The 23,225-nt window shown below is 45.4% G+C and overlaps 1 protein-coding gene across 5 annotated transcripts in view; it reads left to right on the top strand.

The window, feature by feature from the left end:
- Window positions 1-23,225, top strand: part of ESRP1 (epithelial splicing regulatory protein 1) — a 90,921-nt gene that overhangs the window by 41,167 nt on the left and 26,529 nt on the right. For all 5 annotated transcript variants that reach the window (XM_077270949.1, XM_077270953.1, XM_077270951.1 and 2 more), the window contains exons 4-6: window positions 1,286-1,400; window positions 20,276-20,374; window positions 22,148-22,202. In XM_077270949.1, the coding sequence (XP_077127064.1) occupies window positions 1,286-1,400; window positions 20,276-20,374; window positions 22,148-22,202 (269 nt within the window). The remainder of the gene's footprint in view (window positions 1-1,285; window positions 1,401-20,275; window positions 20,375-22,147; window positions 22,203-23,225) is intronic.

Raw genomic sequence — 23,225 nt, 5'->3', positions numbered from 1 at the left:
ACACAGCCAGTTAGGCTACTTTCACACTAATCCGTCGGTACGGGCCGTCGCAAACCGTCGGCCCGACGGACAGTGTGTTAATTTAGCGCAACGTGGGCAGCGGATGCAGTTTAACAACGCATCCTCTGCCCCATTGTAATGTCCGGGGAGGAGGGGGCGGAGTTTCGGCCGCACATGCACGGTCAAAAATGGCACACGACGCACAAAAAAAGTTACATGGAACTTTTTGTGCCGACGGTCCGCCAAAGCACGACGCATCCGTCGCACGACAGATGCAACGTGTGGCAATCCGTCGCAATGCGTCGCTAATGCAGGTGTATGGAGAAAAAACGCATCCTGCGGGCAAATTTGCAGGATGCGTTTTCTCCAAAACGACGCATTGCGACGGACGTTACCCGACGCTAGTGTGAAAGTAGCCTAAGTCAGCTTTTTAGTCATGTGGGCCAGAAGAGGAGCCGAGCAGCACTGGAAAGCCAGTAAGTATTTTAATAACTTCCAGAATTAGGATCCTATTTTAAATGTTTTTAAGACGTGGCATTTCCGAACTGATCTGTCGTTTCTGAAACTTTGTTAGTAGTAGTGTGAACGGAGCCATGCACTTGCATCCGTTGGACTCTATGGATAGAAAAACCTTCAGGGAAGAATCTCTGGCCATAGGGATTCTGCGAGCAGAAATTCACATGGACTATAACAAAAAACCTCTGCAAGAAATTGAAGTCCTATAGTAGAGGTCACGTTGACCTCTGACTGTTTTTCACAGGCAGGGCATGAAGGAAAAAAAAAAACCTTAATTACTGTGGTGTTTGGCTTGGTTTTTTCATTTATTTTTTTAAGATAAAACTACATTAAGTTTTTTTTCCACAATTCTCACCAAGACTATAGCCTAAGGCTAAGTTCGCACAAACGTGAGGTGTGTGTGTTTTTTTTTTTTTTTTGTTTTTTTTTTGGTGTACATGCGTGCAATTGTGGCCTATATTGTCATTTCCCCATAAACCTCAGGTCCAATTGGATTAATTACAGAATGTGCTAGGCAGGTCCCACTTAGACCAAACTAATGCATGTAAATGGCTGTCTGCTCTATACCTCTCTGCTATTCGGTTGAGCACATGGAGCTGCACAAGGAGCAAGTTGGAGCCAATATTTGCAGATGTGACTGGTCCACAAGTTTGTAGCATGTCTAAACTTGGACTTAAGGACGTTAAAACCTTGATTATAAAAATAAAAAAATAAATAAAAATAAACTCGGCTAACATCAAACTTTTTTTTTTTTTTTCTTTCCTTGCAGAATATCCTTCTTCCTGAATGTTTTTACTCCTTCTTTGACTTGAGGAAAGAATTCATGAAATGCTGCCCGGGAGCCGATGAAACGGGTGAACTCGATGTCACCGCAATGGCAAGTTGTATCCTTTTTGTATGTAAGAGTCCTAACTAAAAAAGGGTGGATTTCACTTTGATAATGGCTGGGAAGGACGAAATTTGCTTGACGGCAGCAGAGCTCCTCTAGGTGAAGCAGAATTTGCAGCCCCAATTGCCAGAGGGCTCGCTCATCAGGTCAATTCTTGGAACCAGAGCTGAGAGCCATTGACTTGCGGTGATTCTTGCTTTGGTGAACACGAGTCGATCTCTGGGACGGCTCAGGTGCCAGAGAAGAGAACCTCAATGTCTTAAATGGCCGGTGCATGGGCGTTTCCTAAATTGTTATAATCTTGGAAATAGCCATCTTGCGAATTTTATATGCTGTGTACGTCTGAGCACGGTGCGCATGGGACAATCAAGGGGCTCGATCACAGATCAGATTTTTCACAATGACTCTCAAGCTTTAAGTTGTCAGTATTTGGCCTTATGCATGTGTTTAAAAAAATGTTGAAAGATAAGTGTCTTTATCAAATATTTTATTTGCGCTCATAATTTAATCTCTAATTTAGTGAATATCTGGAAAGTGTTACTGTCGTGTTCGCAGCCTGTAATAGGAGTTCAGCTCCGACACTCCTCTGTTGATTTTTGTCATGTGCTATATCCGTGTTCTTTGTCCTGCATAGGTGCACTGCTTATTTTTTCCTTCTTTCTTGTTTTTTTTTTTTCTTGAAATGTTTCACATTAGTAAGCCGGAACTGATAAATGAAATTTCTGAAATGACAATTGCCTAAAGGTGGAGATAATGCCATAAATCCCTATCACGGCAGGAATTGTCACAATGCTGGGCTATATATAACGCTGAGAAGTATGCCACAGCTTAGTTTTATGTACTGCACAAAAAAAATTGTAAAATTTAAATGTGTTTTTTTTTTCTTTAAGAACAGTTCCCTAAGGCTTCTTTCACACTAGCGTCGGGCTCGGCCCGTCGCTGTGCGTCGGGCCGACGTTCCCGACGCTAGCGTTGTCTCCGCCGCACAACGGGGGCAGCGGATGCATTTTTCCAGCGCATCCACTGCCCCATTGTGAGGTGCGGGGAGGTGGGGGCGGAGTTCCGGCCACGCATGCGCGGTCGGAAAAAGCGGACCGTCGTGAGCAAAAAACATTACATGTAGCGTTTTTTGCTCCCGACGGTCCGCCACTGCACGACGCATCCGTCGCACGACGGGTGCGACGTGTGGCAATCCGTCACAATGCGTCGCTTCATGTTAATCAATGGCGAAAAAACGCATCCTGCAAACACTTTTGCAGGATGCGTTTTTTCGGCAAAACGAAGCATTGTGACGGAATGCAGTTAACGCTAGTGTGAAAGTAGCCTAATTTGTGTTAACTTGATAAAAGATAATTTGTAGAGACTGCACCCTTTCGTGAAATATATATATTTTTTTTCTAGGACCTTGCGAAGGTTCTCTCCACCCAGTAAGAAAGGTGGTTAAGACTCACTAGAGCTGGGCTTTCCATCTTTAAGCGCCCAATTGCAGCATCTATGGTATGTAAGCCATTGGCTTGCAGCAAAAAAAAAAAATTACCGTACTTAATTTCTGACATCAGGTGATTTAAAATGCTGTCACCTCTGGGAGATTTTTTTTTTTTTCATTAAAATGTCAAAGTTCACTGTCACACAAGAATCTTGTCCTGCTTCTTCACATACCAATGTTTTTACTGCGACTTTCGGCTGCCAATACAGAATCTAAGAATCCTCCACATAGTGTCCTTACATGTAACCATGTGCTAACATGTGCCAAGCAAGCTATATATCCTTGAAATCTTAAGACCAATTTCATATCCCTGTAATATATCTGTATTACACCCTCCAGACCCTATAGTGGTCACATGTCTGCTTTGAAGTGGGCTTAGGCTTGCATGGATTGGGGTCAGCCGTGCTGTTCTTTGTTCATTATCCCATTGTCTGCATCCAGAGCTGTAAAATTTAAGTCTTGCTGATGGGGAGAGGGGTGATCCCCTGGCAGTACCCAGTTACTAAAAGTAAAATCTGGTTATTGGCTCACTAAACATTGCTTATGGTGTCCTTATAGATTCACCTAGCATAGTTGAATTGACGTTACTGCTCTGTGGCCGATCTGTAAGAAAGGCTCACACTAAACAACTCCATTGCAAGCTAACTAGCTGCCCCTATTTGTTTCTCCAGTGTTGGTCACGGCTTGAATCATCGGAGGCTAGCAGTGTTATATTGGTCGATTGTAGTCACATATTGGCAAGGTTGCTGGTCACCCAAAGTATCTGGTTTTGCCTGTATCAATTAAATCCTGCCTATATCTAGATTTTTTTTTTTTTTTTTTTTTGGGGGGGTAAAGGCTCCCATATATCGTAGACAAAAGAATAGGCCAATGAATGCTCATTCGTCAGCGGAAAAAAACACCTCTCGCACTGATTCGACCGTATTGGGTTTTGTTTGGCCAGGGCTTATTATTTAGGGAAAATGTTCAACATGGCTGACCAGTGTTTCAATAATGAACTCTCAGTAATCGGGCATCAGATGAAACAGATGATTGTTCGTGTCACCGAACCACCTGACAACCGCTGGTGTTGGTTGAAACTTGACATCTCGGACAACTTTCTATCTAATTTATAAATGGGTATTTAAGGATTTTGTGAGAACTTTAATTTTTTTTTTCTTTTAAGTATTGCCTAAGGCTCTTGGACATTTCAAATTTTTTTTTTTTGTATATACGTCAATTAATATTAACAAAAAGGGATTGTTTGCAGTGTACAGTGTGTTCTTAAAATAATTAAAGTAAAGGTTTCTCCCTTTATTAAAATTAAAAAAAAATAAAAAAAAATCTAGTAACTCTGCAGCAATAATTCTCATTGAGCATCGGCCAATTTCTGAAGTTCATCTTTTATTCATGGGTGCAGATTAAATCTGGGAATGCCTAATTATTTGGATCATACTCATCACCTGAGGAATGGTGAAAGCTTAGATCCTTAAAGGGTGTAACTTATTTTATAATCATTTTATCCATAAAATAGGCTATATTGAAGAATTGCAGCTGTTAAACGGTGCACACGTAGGAAGGGTCCTCTGCGGGTTCTCCCGCAGCGGATTTGATAAATCTGCAGGGCAAAACCGCTGCGGTTATCCCTGCAGATTTATCGCGGTTTGTCTTGCTGTTTCCGCTGCGGGTTTACTCCTGCACTTGTTTTACTATTGATGCTGCATATGCAGCATCAATAGTAATGTTAAAAATAATTAAAAAATGGTTATACTCACCCTCCGACGTCCCGATCTCCTCGGCGCTGCACGCGGCGGTCCGGTTCCAAAGATGCTACACGAGAAGGACCTTGGTGACATAACGGTCATGTGACCGCGACGTCACGGTCATGTGACCGTGACGTCATCGCAGGTCCTGCTCGCATAGCAACCCTGCGACCGGACGGCTGTGTGCAGCGCTGAGAGGTGAGTATATCATTATTTTTTTATTTTAATTCTCTTTTTTTTTTTTTTTTTTTTTTTTACACAAATATGGTTCCCAGGGCCTGGAGGAGAGTCTCCTCTCCTCCACCCCGGGTACCATCCACACATGATCCGCTTACTTCCCGCATGGTGGGCATAGCCCCATGTGGGAAGTAAGCGGATCAATTGTGTGCAGAATTGCCGCGATTCCGCACAAAGAAGTGACATGCTGCGGATTGTAAACCGCTGCGTTCCAGCGCGGTTTTTTCCGCAGCATGTGCACAGCGTTTTTGGTTTCCCATAGGTTTACATTGAACTGTAAACTCATGGGAAACTGCTGCGGACCCGCAGCTGCAGAAACGCTGCGGATCTGCAGCAAAATCCGCAACGTTTGCACATACCCTTAGTGTTCTTTTTGGACTGGCTGGCCGCACTTCTGTTCCCACAGAATGATTATCCACACACAGAATGGAGCTTGGGAGTCGGTGTTTTAATAAAGACTAATAAGATCTGTCTTCCCATGCAATACGGAACTTTGAGCTTCTGGAGGAAAAACGTTTGGGTGGATATTCTCAATGTGCAGGAAAATCCACACCTTGAGATTATATTTGCTTTACCTCTATTGCATTATCTCTTGGCAGAGCTGCTTACTGCAGAAGCTATTTACTCTGGAGCCAATCAGCGTTTCACGCCTCTGTACAGACAATCGGGCCTGTCTTTCATATACAGATATTTCATAGAAAATTTTTTATAATTCCAGCAAAGTAATTCTGCATTACCAATTGCATGTCCTCAACTTCATATTGGCTAAGCCATTTCCTTTTTGTTTTGTTTTTTGTTTTTTTGTTTTTAATCCATATAGGGTATAATAGTGAATCAATGTTCTTATGACTATAATCCTAGGAGTTAATGCCAATTTCTATTGGTATCTTTTTGTTTAAATGCCTTCAGTTGTCACATCCCGGATGTGTTTGGTTCTTTGTTTGCACAGTGTGTGTTCTTGCTAAGAAATGTTTCGGGTGGCTTCCTCGAGGCAAAAAAAAAAAAAAATGCTGCAGTCTTGATGTTGGTTCTTGACTTTTTGGATTTAATCTTCGAGTAAATCTCGTTTTTTTTCATGTTTGCCATCCCTGCCTAATGTTCTACGGTTTTGTTTTCCAGTTTGAGTTTCCAACCTGGGTTTTAGTTTCGGCTTGTTACAAGATAGAAAAAAAAAAATAAAAAAATTTTTAAGCAAAAACTCTAGAGAAGTCCTGGAACGTTACCTTCCAACATATCTTAATCCCCAGGTGTGAAAACGTAATCACTACTAAGTCTTCATTGTGCACAGTAAGGAAGATGAATATTTATCATCCTAATATTTGTTGTGCCTGGTAAAGAACATTTGCAGCTTGAAGGAGGTTTCTGTGAACCAGGGATAATGATTATGGAGATTATTTGCATTCATTCCTGATTCATAAATGATTGAACCATTTGTATAGGACGCGCTGAGAGCAAATTCTGGCAGAAAATAGCACAGCATGTTTTAAAAAAAAATAAATAAATAAAATAAAGACAAAACCTTGGTAAATGGTCTTTCGAATATAATCCGTATTTTCATGTATTGTCCAGCACTACGGTTATAATTTTTGGTTCCAGTAACAGAACAAAAAAAAAATATAGTATATTATATATTTATACATTCTAATATTAGCTGCCAGAGGGCTAAAGAGACTGATTCTATCCAGAAACTTCCCAAAAGCAGTGCAGATAAGCAGCAGCACCACGAAGAGGGACACGTGTAAAATTATCTTAAAAATTGAAAATATTTTATTGCTGTTTTTAAGATGAAAGCAGAAATGAATCTTCGCAAGTCATGTGACGATCTTGGTAAATGCTGTAAATCTGCCACTTTTTTGAGGCTTCTGGATAGAATCAGTCTCCTCCACCCTCTGGCAGCTGGCAATATAGTCCTTGCTTAGTTTCCCTCTTTTACAGCAAAGGCTCCTGCTCCTCTTCTGACAAGCAGGAAAGAAAACAATTTCTGTTGATTTGCTCTGCAGTGAACAGGGTAGTAGTATGTAGAGCACGGACTACAGAGTGGGGTATATATTCATCGGTTGCATTTTAGGTTTTAAATAGAGCTCTGATTGGTCCTCTATTCTAGATGGGATATGAGACTCCATCTCCTTATAGTACTATAATGCGCTGGCAGTATTATTTTGTACATGAAAGAGGTGAATAATGTCTTGCACATACTTCAGGTACTCTTATGTCTGATGGATTACCGTAGACATTTAGGTAGGGACAGCGCATCATTCGACATGACAGGTCCTATATATGTCAAGCCTGCTGAGCCAGTTTGGTTTGTTTATAGCTGCCTTCTGGCGGGGTGAGTACAGTTTTCTTGGCTGTTCCCGTGAGTCACTCCACCTAGCTTGCAACCGCCTTTCCCTGAAGAAAAAAAATGTTGTTTAAGTGCGTAATTGGATCCCTGTGATCCACCCAATTTATTCACAGCGTCAGCAGATGTGAGAATTATTTTTCTCTCCTTTTGGTGTCACATTTGAAGCTTTTTGTTCCAAGACTAAAGGTGACAATATACTTCAGAAGACCTTGGGCTGGATGCTTTCTGTTGGCGGCTATTTTTCCCCCTCCCCCCTCCATACACATACCGACATGGTCAAAATTGTTGGTACCCCTCGTTTAATGACCGGAAAAACCCACAGTGGTCACAGAAATAACTTGAATCTGACAAAAGTAATAATAATAAAAAAAATCTATGAAAATGAACAAAAATCAGGCATTGCTTTTCAACCATGCTTCCACAGAATTTAAAAATAAATAAAACTCATGAAATAGGCCTGGACAGAAATGATGGTACCCATAACTTAATATTTTGTTGCACAACCTTTTGAGGCAGTCACTGCAATCAAACGATTTCTGTAACTGTCAATGAGACTTCTGCACCTCTCGACAGGTATTTTGGCCCATTCCTCAAGAGCAAACTGCTCCAGTTGTCTCGTGTTTGAAGGTTGCCTTTTCCAGACGGCATGTTTCAGCTCTTTCCAAAGATGCTCAATAGCAGAGGTGTCAAACTGCATTCCTTGAGGGCCGCCAACAGGTCAGGTTTTCAGGATTTCCTTGTATTGCACAGGTGATAATTTAATCACCTGCACAGAAGGATTCCAGCACCTTATGGAATGCTAAGGAAATCCTGAAAACATGACCTGTTGGCGGCCCTCGAGGAATGCAGTTTGACACCTCTGCTCAATAGGATTTAGGTCAGGGCTCATAGAAGGCCACTTCAGAATAGTCCAATGTTTTCCTCTTAGCCATTCGTGGGTGTTTTTAGCTGTGTGTTTTGGGTCATTATCCTGTTGCAAGACCCATAACCTGCGACTGAGACCAAGCTTTCTGACACTGGGCAGCACATTTCTCTCCAGAATCCTTGATAGTCTTGAGATTTCATTGTATCCTGCACAGATTCTAGACCCCCTGTGCCAGATGCAGCAAAGCATCCCCAGAACATAACAGGGCCTCCTCCATGTTTCACAGTAGGGACAGTGTTCTTTTCTTAATATGCTTTATTTTTCCGTCTGTGAACTTAGAGCTGATGTGCCTTGCCAAAAAGTTTTATTTTTGTTTCATCTGTCCATAGGACATTCTCCCAGAGGCTTTGTGGATTGTCAACATGTAGTTTGGCAAATTCCAATCTGGCTTTTTTTTTTTTTTTTTCTAACAATGGTGTCCTCCTTGGTCATCTCCCATGAAGTCCTCTTTGGCTCAGACAACGATGGACGGTGCGATCTAACACTGATGTTCCTTGAGCTTGAAGTTCGCTTTTTTTTTTTTTTTTTTTTACCTTTTCTTTATCGCCTCTCATTGGGGGACACAGGAACCATGGGTGTATGCTGCTGCCACTAGGAGGCTGACACTATGCAAATAAAAAAGTTAGCTCCTCCTCTGCAGTGTACACCCCACCGACTGGCATTATACTCTTCAGTTTAGCTTAGTGTCAGTAGGAGGTGGACACGGGTCTTTCATTAGACCCTTATCTACCTCAATGTGCGTCGTTTCTTTTCAGATTTCCGGAGGGATACAGGGTGAACAGTCACACCTGTACTCCCACTTCGGACTATGAGTACGGCGTGTACTGCCACCCCGTATCCTCATAGATCCTTCTGCAGGACCAAGAGCCTAGCACACCAGCGTGTTTAGAAGTCCGGTCCTGCATCCGTCCCCCACCCACTCGCCCACCAGAGCCTGTCGGTTGGAGGAGACGAGGACGTCCATCATGGCTCCGTGGACGTCTCATTTCCCCTCAGGTTAGTAACGGCGTGGGATGTTTAGGTGAGTATTTCCTCTCCAACCCCCCGGGATCTTCCTCGCAGTGTGGGGAAGTAGAAGTACCTTAATGCGGTGTTTCTTAGGGATCACACCTTAGCTGCACCCTTCATCGGGCTCTCCCTGCAGCCGCACGGCTCGGCGGCCACAATGTCCCCTCTTACAGCGTGACAGCCTGGCAGGGGACGTCTGGCTTTCCACTGCCGCGCCGCTCTACGGCCTCACCGCTCGGTGGCCGCAATGTGTCCTCTGCGCGGCATTCTTGGGGCTGCCGCGCTACTTATTCCTGCGGTCGGCGCCGGCTTCTGAGCACCGCTCCGGCGCCGCGATTCTCTTCTCCGGCGGCGCCAGCCTCTAATTTAGGTCCCGGCTTCTGCCGGGGCCTACTTCTGGCGCCGCGACCCCGCCTCTTCCGGTCTCTAGGGGGGCATTAGCAGGTCGCCGCGCTATTCTGTCCGTGCGGCGCACTGCTCCGGCGCCGCGGTTCCTTTCTCCGGCGGCGCCGGCCTCTAATTTAGGTCCCAGCTTCTGCCGGGGCCTACTTCCGGTTTCACGCCCCTCCACTTCCGCTGCTGCGGGCGGGCTTTTTTCCCGCCCGACATCTGTGCCCTACCCACCGGCGCCTCTGTGTCTGGCCCCGCCCGCCTTCCTCCAGGGACACTCAGCATTGGAGCCCACGCAGTGCGGCCCGCACCGCATCTCTTCGGCACAGCACTGCGCAGTATACAGCACCTCAGGCAGGAGTTTTTCACCCGACAGTGGGACATCTTCCAGGACCGGGTCCGTGAGTAGCTGCACTGCAGACTGACACCCCCCTCTGCCTCACTGTCCCCTAACCTGCTGGCATTTTCTTCAGGGACCTCTCAAAATGTCTAATTCTAAAGGGGGCCGCTCCCGTCCTCCTACTTCTTCCTCTTCTGCCATAGTCAAGTTCTTTGCATGTTCGTCCTGCAACAGCAAACTTCCCTCAGGTCAGTCCTCTCCGCTCTGTCAGGCCTGCAGCAACCCAATTGTTCCCACCGCCCAGGTTCCCCCGGCCGATCCGCCCGAGAGTGATACCCCCATCCCAGGCTGGGCCTCCACTCTGTCTCAATCGGTGGCCGATTTAACACGGGTGTCTCAAACCCTGGTGTCCGTGCTGGATCGATTACCTCTGCAGACCCCCGCAGTAGCCAGCGGGTCCCAGGAACCACCGCCCGAGCCCTCCTTGATACGCCACAAAAGGTCCAGGCAGGACTGTCGGTCTGAGTCCTCTTCGCGTTCCATCTCGCCACACGGCCCTCCCCGGCGGTCGGTGTCCCCCCGAACCTCCTCCCCTGAGTCAGGCGAGGCTCTCTCTGATGCGCCCTCGGAGGATTTTTCGGAGCTGGATTCTAACCAAATCGCCACTATGAGGGATATGGTCCAGAATCTCATTGGGGCAATAAACCAAACCTGTGGCATCAAGGATCCCTCTACGGAACCCGCAGATCAGGCGGTTTCGTTTAGACGGGCCAAACCACCTTCCAAGTTTTTTGCTCCTCATCCTGAATTCGTGGAAATCTTGTCCAGAGAGAGAGAGAACCCGACCAGACGTTTTCAGAGGGGAAAACGCCTGGGTGTGTTATATCCTTTTCCTCCAGAACTTACCGCCAATTGGACGGTCTCTCCCTCGGTGGATCCCCCTGTCTCCAGGCTGTCCACCAACACTGTGCTTCCACTGTCCGGCGGAGCATCTCTGAAGGACTCTAACGATAGAGTTGTAGAATCCTTTGCGAAGTCAGCCTTTGAAGCGGCTGCGGCAGCGCTATGCCCAGCTTTTGCTTCTACTTGGGTTTCTAAATCTATTTCCAAATGGGCCAAAGATCTCCGTCGCGGTATCCTGGACGGGGCGCCTCCCGCGCAACTAGCGGAGCTTGCCAACCAAATTTCCCACGCTGGTGAATACCTGGTCTCCGCCTCCCTGGATACCGCGTCTTGTGCGGCTCAGGCTTCCAGCAATGCTGTTGCCATCCGCCGGACCGTTTGGCTCAAGGCCTGGCAGGCGGACTTATCTTCCAAGAAGTCCCTTACCAGCCTGCCCTTCCAGGGCTCTCGTCTATTTGGTTCCCAGCTGGACCAAATCATTAAAGACGCCACCGGAGGTACAAGTTCTCTTCTCCCCCAGGCTAAGCCTCGTCGTCCTCCTAGACGGCAGTTTCGTCCCTTCCGGCCTTTTCGCCGTTTCGCGGCGTCTAGCTCCTTTTCCCAGCAGCAACAGAGGCCACAGGCACGTCAAGAGAAGAAGGCGGTGTCCTTTAGACCCACTCCGTCCTGGCGTCCTCGCTATTCCCAGGGTAGATCCTCCAGGTCCAGGACTGGAAGATCCACCTCTGCATGACTCTCGGCAAGACTCCAGCCCAACTCCCAGGTTGGGCGGCCGTCTTCTCTTTTTCAGGGACGTCTGGCTTTCCGCAGTAGAGGACGCATGGGTCAGGGAAGTTGTATCTTCGGGATACAAGATCGAGTTCGTTTCACGACCCCGGGATCGTTTCTTCGAATCCCGTCCTCCAAGAGATCCCGCTTTAGTTCCGGGCTTCTTTGCAGCCATCGCTTCTCTCCTCAAAGCCGGGGTTATCGTTCCCGTACCAGAAAAAGAACGTTTCACGGGTTTCTACTCGAACCTTTTTGTGGTACCGAAAAAGGACGGCAAGGTTCGTCCCATTCTGGACCTCAAATTGCTGAACAGGAGAGTTCATCTGAGACGCTTCAGGATGGAATCTCTTCGTTCAGTAATTGCTTCCATGGAGGCCCAGGAGTTTCTGTGCTCAATCGACATCCAGGACGCCTACCTACATGTCCCGATTTTTCCTGGACATCACCGTTTCCTGCGCTTTGCAGTGCTCCGGGAACATTTTCAGTTCGTTGCCCTGCCGTTCGGCCTAGCAACCGCGCCAAGGGTGTTCACAAAGATCATGGCAGCACTGATGGCCATCTTGAGGGTCAGAGGCCTGGTCCTTTTTCCTTACCTCGACGACATCCTCATCAAGGCTCCGTCCTTTGCTCAGGCCCACGAAAGCCTGTCTATTCTTATCGACACCTTAGTCCGTTTCGGGTGGCTGGTCAACCGGAAGAAGTCCTGCCTTATCCCTTCTCAGCGCATCATCTTTCTGGGCATGCTCTTCGACACTCGCCAGTCCAGAGTCTTTCTTCCCAAAGACAAGAAATCCACTCTTTGTCGGGACATACGCTTGCTCCAGGGTCCTCGGCCTCTCTCTCTCCGTTCGGCCATGAGGGCTCTGGGGAGGATGGTAGCAACATTGGAAGCGATTCCCTTCGCCCAATTTCACTCGCGGCCCCTCCAGCAAGCCATTCTGTCTCAATGGGACAGGTCTGTCTTCTCCCTGGATCGGCCAATCCGTCTCTCTTCTCGGGTCAAACAGTCTCTCAACTGGTGGCTGACGTCTCCTCTTGTCTCCCAGGGCAGGTCCTTCCTTCCAGTTCACTGGCAGGTGGTGACGACGGACGCCAGCCTGCTCGGCTGGGGTGCGGTGTTTCGCCACCTGACGGTCCAGGGCCGTTGGTCGTTGCAGGAGTCGTCTCTGCCAATCAATGTCCTCGAAATTCGGGCCATTTTTCTGTCCCTCCGCCACTGGGAAACTATTCTCAGGGGCCTGCCAGTCCGGGTCCAGACGGACAACGCCACAGCCGTGGCATATGTCAACCATCAGGGGGGGACCCGGAGCTCCCTAGCCCTTGCCGAGGTCTCCAGGATCCTCCTTTGGGCAGAGGCTACAGTTCCAGTGATATCGGCGGTGCATATCCCCGGCGTGGACAACTGGGCCGCCGACTTCCTCAGCCGCGAGGGCCTCGCGGCAGGGGAATGGTCCTTGCATCCGGAGGTCTTCCATCAGATTTGTCTTCGATGGGGGACTCCGGACGTGGACCTCACGGCGTCTCGAATGAACAGGAAGGTTCCGCAGTTCGTCTCCAGGTCTCGCGATCCTCTCGCAGTGGGCGTCGATGCTCTGGCCATCCCTTGGTCACAGTTCGGGCTGCCTTACCTGTTTCCACCCCTTCCACTTCTTCCCAAACTGTTGAAGAAGATCAAAGCGGAAGGAGTGCCGGTCATCCTGATCGCCCCGGATTGGCCCAGGAGAGCTTGGTTCGCAGAGCTCGTCAACCTCCTCGCGGACGCCCCCTGGCGCCTTCCAGACAGGCCCGATCTGCTGTCTCAGGGTCCGATCTGCCACCCGAATTCTCGGTCGCTCAGTTTAACGGCGTGGCTGTTGAGACCGCGGTTCTAAGAGCGTCCGGCCTTTCAGACCGGGTGATTCATACCATGATTCAGGCTCGGAAGCCTTCATCTTCCAGGATCTACTACCGTACCTGGAAGGCTTACTTCCGTTGGTGCGAGTCCAACCGCGTTCCATCCATGACCTTTTCCCTGCCTTCTCTTTTGGCCTTCCTTCAGGCAGGACTGGATTCGGGCCTGGCTCTTAGCTCCCTGAAGGGCCAGGTTTCTGCGCTTTCCATCCTCTTTCAGAAGACTTTAGCTTCTCGGCCACAGGTTAAGACCTTCCTTCAAGGAGTGGCCCACACTGTCCCGCCGTACAGGGCCCCTGTGGATGCATGGGATTTGAACCTGGTACTGGACGTCCTGAGGTTTTCTCCCTTTGAGCCCCTTCGGGAGATTCCTCTATCAGTTTTATCTTGGAAGGTGTCCTTTCTTGTGGCCATCACGTCTATTCGCCGCGTTTCCGAGTTGGCGGCTCTGTCTTGCCGACCTCCGTTTTTGGTCATTCACCAGGATAAGGTGGTCTTCCGACCTCCACCTTCTTTTCTTCCTAAGGTGGTTTCAACCTTCCACCTCAACGAGGACATCATTTTACCTTCCTTTTGTCCAGCTCCGACTCATCCTCTGGAGCGCTCTCTGAACAAGCTGGACCTTGTCAGGGCTGTGAGGATCTACCTGGATAGAACCTCCACTTTTCGAAAGACTGATTCCTTTTTCGTCATTCCTGATGGCACGCGCAGAGGCCAACCGGCTTCTAAGGCGACTATTGCTCGCTGGATCAGAATGGCAATTTTGGAGGCTTACCGGGTCAAGAACAGAGTGCCCCCTCCTGGGATTAAGGCTCACTCTACCCGGGCAGTCGGCGCCTCCTGGGCGGTGCGCCACAGGGCTTCCGCCCTACAGCTTTGCAAAGCGGCAACTTGGTCTTCCATCCACACGTTCGCCAAATTTTACAAGGTCCATACCTACGCTTCGGCGGATGCCAGCCTAGGCAGAAGGATCTTGCAGGCGGCAGTGGTGAGTCCTCTGACCTGATGGCAGTCTTTTTTCCCGCCCTTGGGACTGCTTTGGGACGTCCCATGGTTCCTGTGTCCCCCAATGAGAGGCGATAAAGAAAACAGGATTTTTGGTTGCTTACCGTAAAATCTGTTTCTTGGAGCCTCCATTGGGGGACACAGCTCCCTCCCAATGTTTCTGTTATATGTTTTTATGACTGTTCTTCTGTTTACAATTCTCAAGTTTGTGGTTATGGTTTTTCAACCTTGTTACTTATCTCCTACTGCTTTCTCACTAACTGAAGAGTATAATGCCAGTCGGTGGGGTGTACACTGCAGAGGAGGAGCTAACTTTTTTATTTGCATAGTGTCAGCCTCCTAGTGGCAGCAGCATACACCCATGGTTCCTGTGTCCCCCAATGGAGGCTCCAAGAAACAGATTTTACGGTAAGCAACCAAAAATCCTGTTTTTTTTGAAAGATTCCACAGAATAAGATAACAAACATATGACAATATACGGTAGTATAAAGTCAAAATCTGTATAATCATCGTTCACATTGACATAGATATAACATCACACTTTCAATAATAAACAAACTAAACAAATGAAACATGGCATTCAGCGCAATGTACTCTACCAGACATTGCACCTCCTAACCAACAGATTCTTTATAAAAGTTTTAAGCTCGTACCAGGTCAGATTATAATAGACACATATATTATTAAGCCTACACAAATCATCACTTTCATGGTCTAGAAGAGATATACATTAGGGACTGTATCACGAGATTGAAGAGACTACAGCATTAGGAGCCAAGTGGGTCAATGGCGAGTTACACCACCTTTCCCAAATCTTACGGAACTTCTGGGGACATCCTCTGTTTCTATGTAATGTTTTCATAAGGAATTATATAATTCACTAGTTTCGTCCGCTGATTATTCGAAGGAGATTTTCCCCCTCCCCATCCACCTCAACGCTACTGCTTTCCTAGCCATAAATAGAACTTACCGACGAAATATTCTAGCATGGTGGACCCACATCTTCTCATCCACGGCACCTAGGATGCACAACTACATTGAAACTATGATTGAAGTTCACATTTAATCTGTTTAGAAGTTTTTCTGAGCTCTTTTGTTACCATTCGTATTATCGGTCTTTGATTTGCCATCAATTTTCCTCCTGCGGCCACGTCCATGGAAGTTGGCTACAGTCCCATGGATCTTACATTTCTGAATAATATGTGCAACTGTAGTCACAGGAACATCAAGCTGTATGGAGATGGTCTTATAACTTTTACCTTTAACACGCTTGTCTATAATTTTCTTTATAATCTCCTGAGACAACTCCTTCCTTCGCTTCCTCTGGTCCATGTTGTGTGATACACACCATGTCACCAAACAGCACAGTGAGTATCTGTAGCCCTATATACAGGCCCACTCACTGATTCCAAGATTGTAAACACCTGTGATGCTAATTAGTGGACCCACCTTGATTTGACATGTCCCTTTTGTCACATTCTTTTCAGGGGTACCATCACTTCTGTCCGGGCCTATTTCATGAGTTAGTTGTTTTGTTTTATTCTTTTTATTCTGTGGAAGCATGGTTGAAAAGCAATGTCTGACTTTCATTTGTTCATTGTAATAATTTTTTTTTAATTTGTGATTACTTTTGTCAGATTCAAGTTATTTTTGTGACCATTGTGGGTTTGTCATTAAACAAGAGGTACCAACAATTTTGACCACGTGTGTACATGCTCCGTGCAATCCAACCTACATATGTTCTCAACAGAAAGAAGGGAGAAAGTCCCTAATGTATCTGAGGTCACAAGTATTGGGCATGTTGAAATCCAACTCTCCGATTTCTGTTCTCCCTGATGTGGAGTAGGAGAGTCGGGAGCCCCTCCATACATATTAGATGGTCAGCAGATTTGGCTAAATGCGCATCACTAGTTTGAGTACACCTTTTTAAACCATTCTTTTTGCCCTGGTGGACAAAAAAGACAAATGTCCCTGTGTAATTTTGCAAGTCAGACATTCCTACTGTGATTGTCCCATGCACTGACTGATTTGGAGGGGTGCAGAGGTACATTTTAGGCTCACCTCTTATTTAGTATAGTAGTGGTGTCTTTTGTGGTAGAGGAGCCCTCTGTTCCACAACAAACTTCAGGACCAGGGTGTGACTGCTACTTCAGCTAGGTCTGTCGGTGACTCTCTAAAGAATGCAATAACCTAAGAAATTAAAGGAGAGGGACATCTTTAGATGTAGGATTTTTTTTTTTTATAACGTAATTTTTACGATTGTTTCATTAAGTTTTCTCCTCCATTGTCCTACCTATTGCTGGCTATCGAATGAGCCATCTGAGCTCCTTCTTTTGGGAGAGTTTGCAGTTCGTTTTAAATAGTTCAGTCTTTTAAAAGCCAAATAATGCACAAAATATAGTTTGGTTTTTTTTAGCACAAAATGCATGTATGCAAATAGTCCCTATAGTTTTTAATATCCAAGGAGCAGCCACCATAAGGTGTTCACACATGGCAGACAGTTGTACAACTGTAAATCTGTGTGCCACCAAAACAACCACAAAACCACCATGTTCAGGAGAACAGAACTGACTTGGCTGAAACATCTGTAACGTGAATTACTGTGAGGGTTTGCACTAAAATATATATTGTGTGTGTGTGTGTGTGTGTGTGTGTGTGTGTGTGTGTGTGTGTGTATACATGTGCTTCTCACAAAATTACAATATCCTCAAAAAGTTAATTTCAGTTTTTCAATACAAAAAGTGACTCTCGTATATTAAGTCATTACAAACCGAGTGATCTATTTTAAGTGTTTATTTCTGTTAATGTTGATGATTATGGCTTACAGCCAATGAAAACCCAAAAGTCTTTTATCTCAGTTTATTAGAATAGTTTATTACACCAGCTTGAAAAATGACTTTAAAATCCTGAAATGTATGTTCAGTAAATGCACTCAATACTTGGTCAGGGCTCCTTTTGCATCAATTACTGCATCAATGCAGCGTGGCATGGAGGCGATCAGCCTGTGCCACTGCTGAGGTGTTATGGAAGCCCAGGTTGCTTTGATAGCAGCCTTCAGCTCGTCTGCATTGTTGGGTCTGGTGTCTCTCATCTTCCTCTTGACAATACTCCATTGATCTCCAAAAAGCTTGTCTGCAGAGGGAAGCATGAAGTGCTCTAAAATTTCCTGGTAGATGGCTGCTCTGACTTTGTTCTTGATAAAACACAATGGACCTACACCAGCAGATGACATGGCTCCCCAAACCATCAGTGATTGTGGAATCTTCACACTAGACCTCCAGCAGCTTGGATTGTGGCCTCTCCACTCTTCCTCCAGACTCTGGGACCTTGATTTCCAAATGAAATACAAAATTTACTTTCCTTGTAGAGTGTGTCAATGACTGCCTTCTGGAAATCTGTGAAGTCAGCAGTCTTCCCCATTATTGTGAAGCTACCGAAACAGACTAAGGCCAGTCTCACACGTCCAGATAATTCCGGTACCGGAAAAATCGGTACCGGAGTTATCCGTATCCGTGAGCTCACGTGGCACACGTGCGGCAGCCGTGTGCCGACTGAGTACCACACGGACCGTGCAGGAGACAGCGCTACAATAAGCGCTTTCGCCCCCTGCGTGTGGTGCTGAAGCCGCCATTCATTCCTTCTCCCCAGCAGCGTTCGCTGGAGAGAAGGAATGAAAAATCATGTATTTTTTTGTTTTTAAAATAAAGTTCCCGGTCACCTCCTGCCTCCCACTCCCTGTGCGCCCGCCCGCTGGCATTAAAATAATTACCCAGCTCCCGCGATGCTTCCTCTCAGCACCGCAGCTTGTTCTGTATGAGCGGTCACGTGGTACTGCTCATTACAGTGATGAATATGCGGCTCCACCCCTATGGGTGAAACCTGCCTAAGGGACCTTTTTAAACGCTTAGGAAGCCTTTGCAGGTGTTTTTTGTTAATTATTCTAATTTACTGATATAATGACTTGTGTTTTCATTGACTGTAAACCATAATCACAAACACTAACAGAAATAAACACTTGAAATAGATCACTGTTTGTAATTACTCTATATAATGAGTTTCACTTGTCTTGAAGAACTGAAGTAAATTAACTTTTCGATGATATTCTAATTCTGTGAGGTGCGTGTGTGCATATACATATGTACATACAAAGGTCTTCAGAGTATTGTTAGTAGTGACTTAGTTGCATGTCAAGGTGCACTTGGTTTTTATTCTCCCAGCCAAGATTAACATTTTAGCTACTAGTTAAGCTGCCAGATGATGATAATGAAGAAGGAAAAAAAAACTTGTTTCTCTGCATCATTGCACAACAAATATCGTGAAAACCCAATTGATGTGTTTGACTTGTACAGGCAGCGACAAGATACTTGGTGGTAATAATGGGAAGGGCTGGGTCTCAGTACATGCTAATGTGTTATGCCGAGAACATGTCTGGGTAGAGCTCGTCCTGGGCGCTCCACTCCCACCACATCGTGTACTTTTTTAAAAATTTTTAATATTTTTTAATCAGAACGATGAATTTAAAGGTGAGTCATAAACCTATGAAGAAAGGCTAAAAATAATGAAATATTAATAAATTACATTTCTGATTGACTGAGTACTGAGTTTTATTCTTCGATGTAGCGGAGAAGAATTTGTTGTGAACTCTGCTTGGATTCTGTAGTAGGCTTACCTGCAGTCCTATGTAAAAACCACTATTCAAGGGATACCCCCACCCAAAACACAATTTCCCATCAACAGGACTCCCACCACTCTTTAAAAAAGGTCCCACAATCTTCCTCCATAGTTTGAATGGCGCATGCATTCTGCAGATCTGTTTAAAGCCAGGCTGGCAGAGCTGCCGAGCATTGTTTGGCTGTGAATGGAGTGGCACCGCTTCACATAAACACTCCTCCTCACTATAGATGTGAGCGGTGGAGGAACGTCGGACCCTTCTAGTGATGGGTTCCATCCCAAGACTTGTCAGTCTGTCATGGCTCCTTTAATAAAATAAACCATGCCATGAGCAGAGCCTTAAGAAAGTTGGAGTTGATTAGCTTGGCATGATAGTGGTTTAAATTCATTTTTTTCCCCAAACACAATAAGCAAATTTATGACTTCTCCATTCTGTGACTTGAGAAAGGACTGAGAACCACCTCCGTGAATTAGAGATCCAGCAAGATAACATCTCAGAAGAATAGTTATGCTAGCTTTTCTGGAGGAGAGCTCTGTACAGGGGGTGTTGTTGCATCAGTGCCCCAGTGTCTTAAGGAGCTCCAAGGTCTTTCCGCCACATGAGTTTTATAAATGGCACTTTCATTGGGGGTCATGTTAGGAATTGCGCATAGGGCCTTTCTTACAGCACTGGCTCTTTATGACTAACTTGTATTATGTGCAGTCTGAAGCCCATCATACAGCCAGATCAGATCTCATGCTTTGCACTGAGGAGGGTCCACACCCACGAAACACACATCTGCAAATTTAAGATTCTGATTTGGCTTTAATCTGAAGTTCTGGCAATGGTCAATATTAACTTTTAGGGTTTCTATTTGTAATAAGTGGCACTAGAGTTCGTCGTCTTCCTCTCAAAAGAGGCAATTTTGCATATTTAATTTTGCAGAGGAATATTGCAGGGCCTACAAGTCTCCTTGCATGGCATGTCACTCTCCAGAAGGAGAAGTGTTACTCCTATAGACTCTTGTATTAAATGTTCACTTATGCTTTAGAATTTGTGCTGGGATATTTGAAGTAGCCAAAGATTAACGCCTTTTGCTCCAGATATGGATGTCACCTTGCAGTCACTTACCTTCTCCCATCACAATCACTGCCTAGTTCTCCTTAACCCGATATCTGCAGACTTAGGTCTGGAAGAACAGGACATGATGATGCCCCATGGAGCCTCAGAAGTGGACGCTATGGGAGACATTATTGCAACGCTGATTTCCAAGCCTTACAGTAAGTTGCCTTCACATTTGTCAATTTCTAGATCTGGTCCATACATATGAGCAAGGTTGCTTCTACAGCTTGTGCACTTATTTTTTACATACCCTGTGTACAAGTTTAGCTCAGATCTGTCACTTGTGAACTTGCTTACATGGGCAGCCAAAATAATTTCGGGGATTCAATGGCAGAAGTTTCTTTTCCTTTCCGGCGCATTTGTAGTGAATTGTTCTTCTGTAACAGGAGACGGTCCCTTTTTTTTTTTTTTTTCAGTTTATCTTGCAAATGCCTTGTTTACCACGCGTTCGAAATTACCTTCTAATCAGATGCCAGGAAAATAAAATTGTCAATGATGTTGTTTTTTTCGGTAGACTTGGCTCCCCTAATTTTGAGGATCTGATAATTTTTGAATAGTGGCGTTAGAACTGTTAACCAAGACATAAAATATTGTAATAAGAGTTAAAAATGTTTAGTGAAATGAGTTAAGGGGACTCAGTCAACACATAACGACTGTTCACACCAAGCACAGGCGCTCTGTGCACACTTGGCGTTGCCAAACATTTCGGTGCACCTTCCGACCTGCTTGTTTTCCCTCGATCGCTGCCCTCAGTTGTCAGAGAGGGGATTGGAGATGGAGGGAAAACAAGTGGATGGAAAGAAGCACTTAAATATTTGATCATGTCAAAGGCACCTGTACTTGAAGTCATTCTGCGCGGACAGTCCCTTTAACAATAAGCGGAGACCAGGATATCCTGCTGTTTGAAGCCCCGCCTAGCAACTACAATCGAATTGAGGAGCACTGCATCTACTATTTAAAGGTTTGTGCTCAGGTTTAGTCTTTGGGAGCGCACCGTTCCTCTGCCTCCTAGCTTCTTGATTGCCAGTGGCGGTGCGCTCTTGAAGATTAACAGTGCAGACCAGCGGCACGGTTGCTCCTCTGCTTTGTACTTTGATCTATCCTGATGCTGCAGGAGCTTCGGAATAAGGCAGGGACACTAAAGCTGGCCGGATCGATTATGAGCGCCTGCCAAGTTTAGATCAGTGCTTACAGGGCTCTATTGAAAAGAGCCTGTAAGCACTGCGCCTGTTGGGCCATCCTGACAGACTACAGCTGTGGTTGGTAACCTAGACAATCACATCTTGAATATCCCTCCATTCTTGAACAGAGGATTTTAAATAAGATTAAAATTGCAAAGTTGCTTGTTTTTACAATTTTAAAGTGGGTCCATCACAAGATTTCACAATGCAAACTGCATGCAATGCTTAGAAAGGTCTCTGACCTGATAAGGCTGGTGTACGCAACTTGAAAATCCATGTCACAGTCCCCTGGCTGTTGTAATCCTGAGCATTTCAAGGTCCGCTAGAACTGATCTTGCAAAGTGAGTACACTAGCCCCATCAGGCCTAAGATCAATATAATGCATGCAGTTTGTCTTGTGTAGTCTGGTGACTGATCATTTTGAAGGACTATAGAGATCCTATGAAAATCATTGCACTTTGTGTGAAATATTGGGTCTTCACATCAGTGCGTGGGTAGGAGGGTCCTGAATAGGGGGACAATTAATGAGGATTCCCAAAAGGGGAATCTAAAACGAGTTTTCTAAACCAGACATGTCCTCTTTAATTTGCAAATCCCTATGGTAATAAAGTAATTCCACCCCTTTGCTGAGGTGTTTTGGGAATCTTTTATTTATTTTTTTTTTCTTTTGGTTCGAAATTTAATAAAGCTAATGGCTTCTCTAATTCAGAGTTGTGGTTTTTTTACAATTTTATTTATTTATTTTTTTAGGTCACAAATTTTCAGGCCCTGAACGAGTAAACTACAAATTTGAGTCTGGTACCTGGTGAGTCCTCATTATATTTTCCTGTTTTAATTGCCAGTCATATTGTTAATTATTACTAAACTTTAATTTTAAAGAAACGAAGGAAACCATCTGCTACGTCTAAATCACATGGGATGATGTGTCGGCTCATAGCGCCACAGTCACATATTGGATTACAAAAATTCCTTACCTTGCAATTTCCCTAATGTGCCATTGCCTTACATACACTTGGCTTTAGGTGGGATCCTCACAGGGGTCATCCAGCACCTCTTACTTTCACGTGGTGAAATGAGACTCTTCTAATATTGAATGGATGGACACTTGCCAGGTATTGTGCACGCATCCTATTCTAGCAGGACAGGCGCACAATGCCGGTCAGGTGGCAGCTGACACAATGTCAGTAGCACCTTACATCTCTCCACTCACGTGTGAGGCACTAAATCTCCTTTAAATAGAACCCGTCTCTTGCTAGAAGTTATTTATATTGTTTTCAACTTTTTCTTTTTCTTGCTTCTATTAATCTAGCTAGTCAAGTGAGCTCATATTCTCCTCTTCTGTAGATCTCTTCTTGAGGACCACAGCCCCTTGACTAAAAAAAAAAAATGTATATAGTCTTGTTAAAGGTGGAAAAGCTAGGAAGTCTGAGATCAGCATGATGTAGGGGTAGACCTGTTTCCAGCAATGTGTCATTATTTTATTTATTTATTTATTTTTAACTAGGCTACATGTTGCCGTTTTCAACAAAATCGGTGTTTTATTAGCAGGAGATTCACTACAGGACTAGGTGTCTTGTTGCTCTTAGTCATCTGCCCCCACCAGTGATTGGAAGTTTTCTGTGTACACTGTGGTAGCTTTTTGCCTATGCAATCAGTGGTGTGGGCTGGTTTATACACAGCTCAGCATTCTGAGCTCCGCTAGATCTGCAGTAGAGAAAACTGTGATTATTTTTATTTATTTTTATTTTTTTAATCGGAATTACAGTATGCAGCCCAGTAAGTGACACATAAATGGAATTCGGGTCTTAACCCCTACATCATGCCACTC

Source organism: Ranitomeya variabilis, chromosome 6 (genome assembly GCF_051348905.1).
Source record: "Ranitomeya variabilis isolate aRanVar5 chromosome 6, aRanVar5.hap1, whole genome shotgun sequence".
NCBI lineage: Eukaryota > Metazoa > Chordata > Amphibia > Anura > Dendrobatidae > Ranitomeya > Ranitomeya variabilis.
The sequence above is the reverse complement of the archived record's forward strand: the minus strand, read 5'-3'. Positions and strand labels throughout refer to the sequence as shown.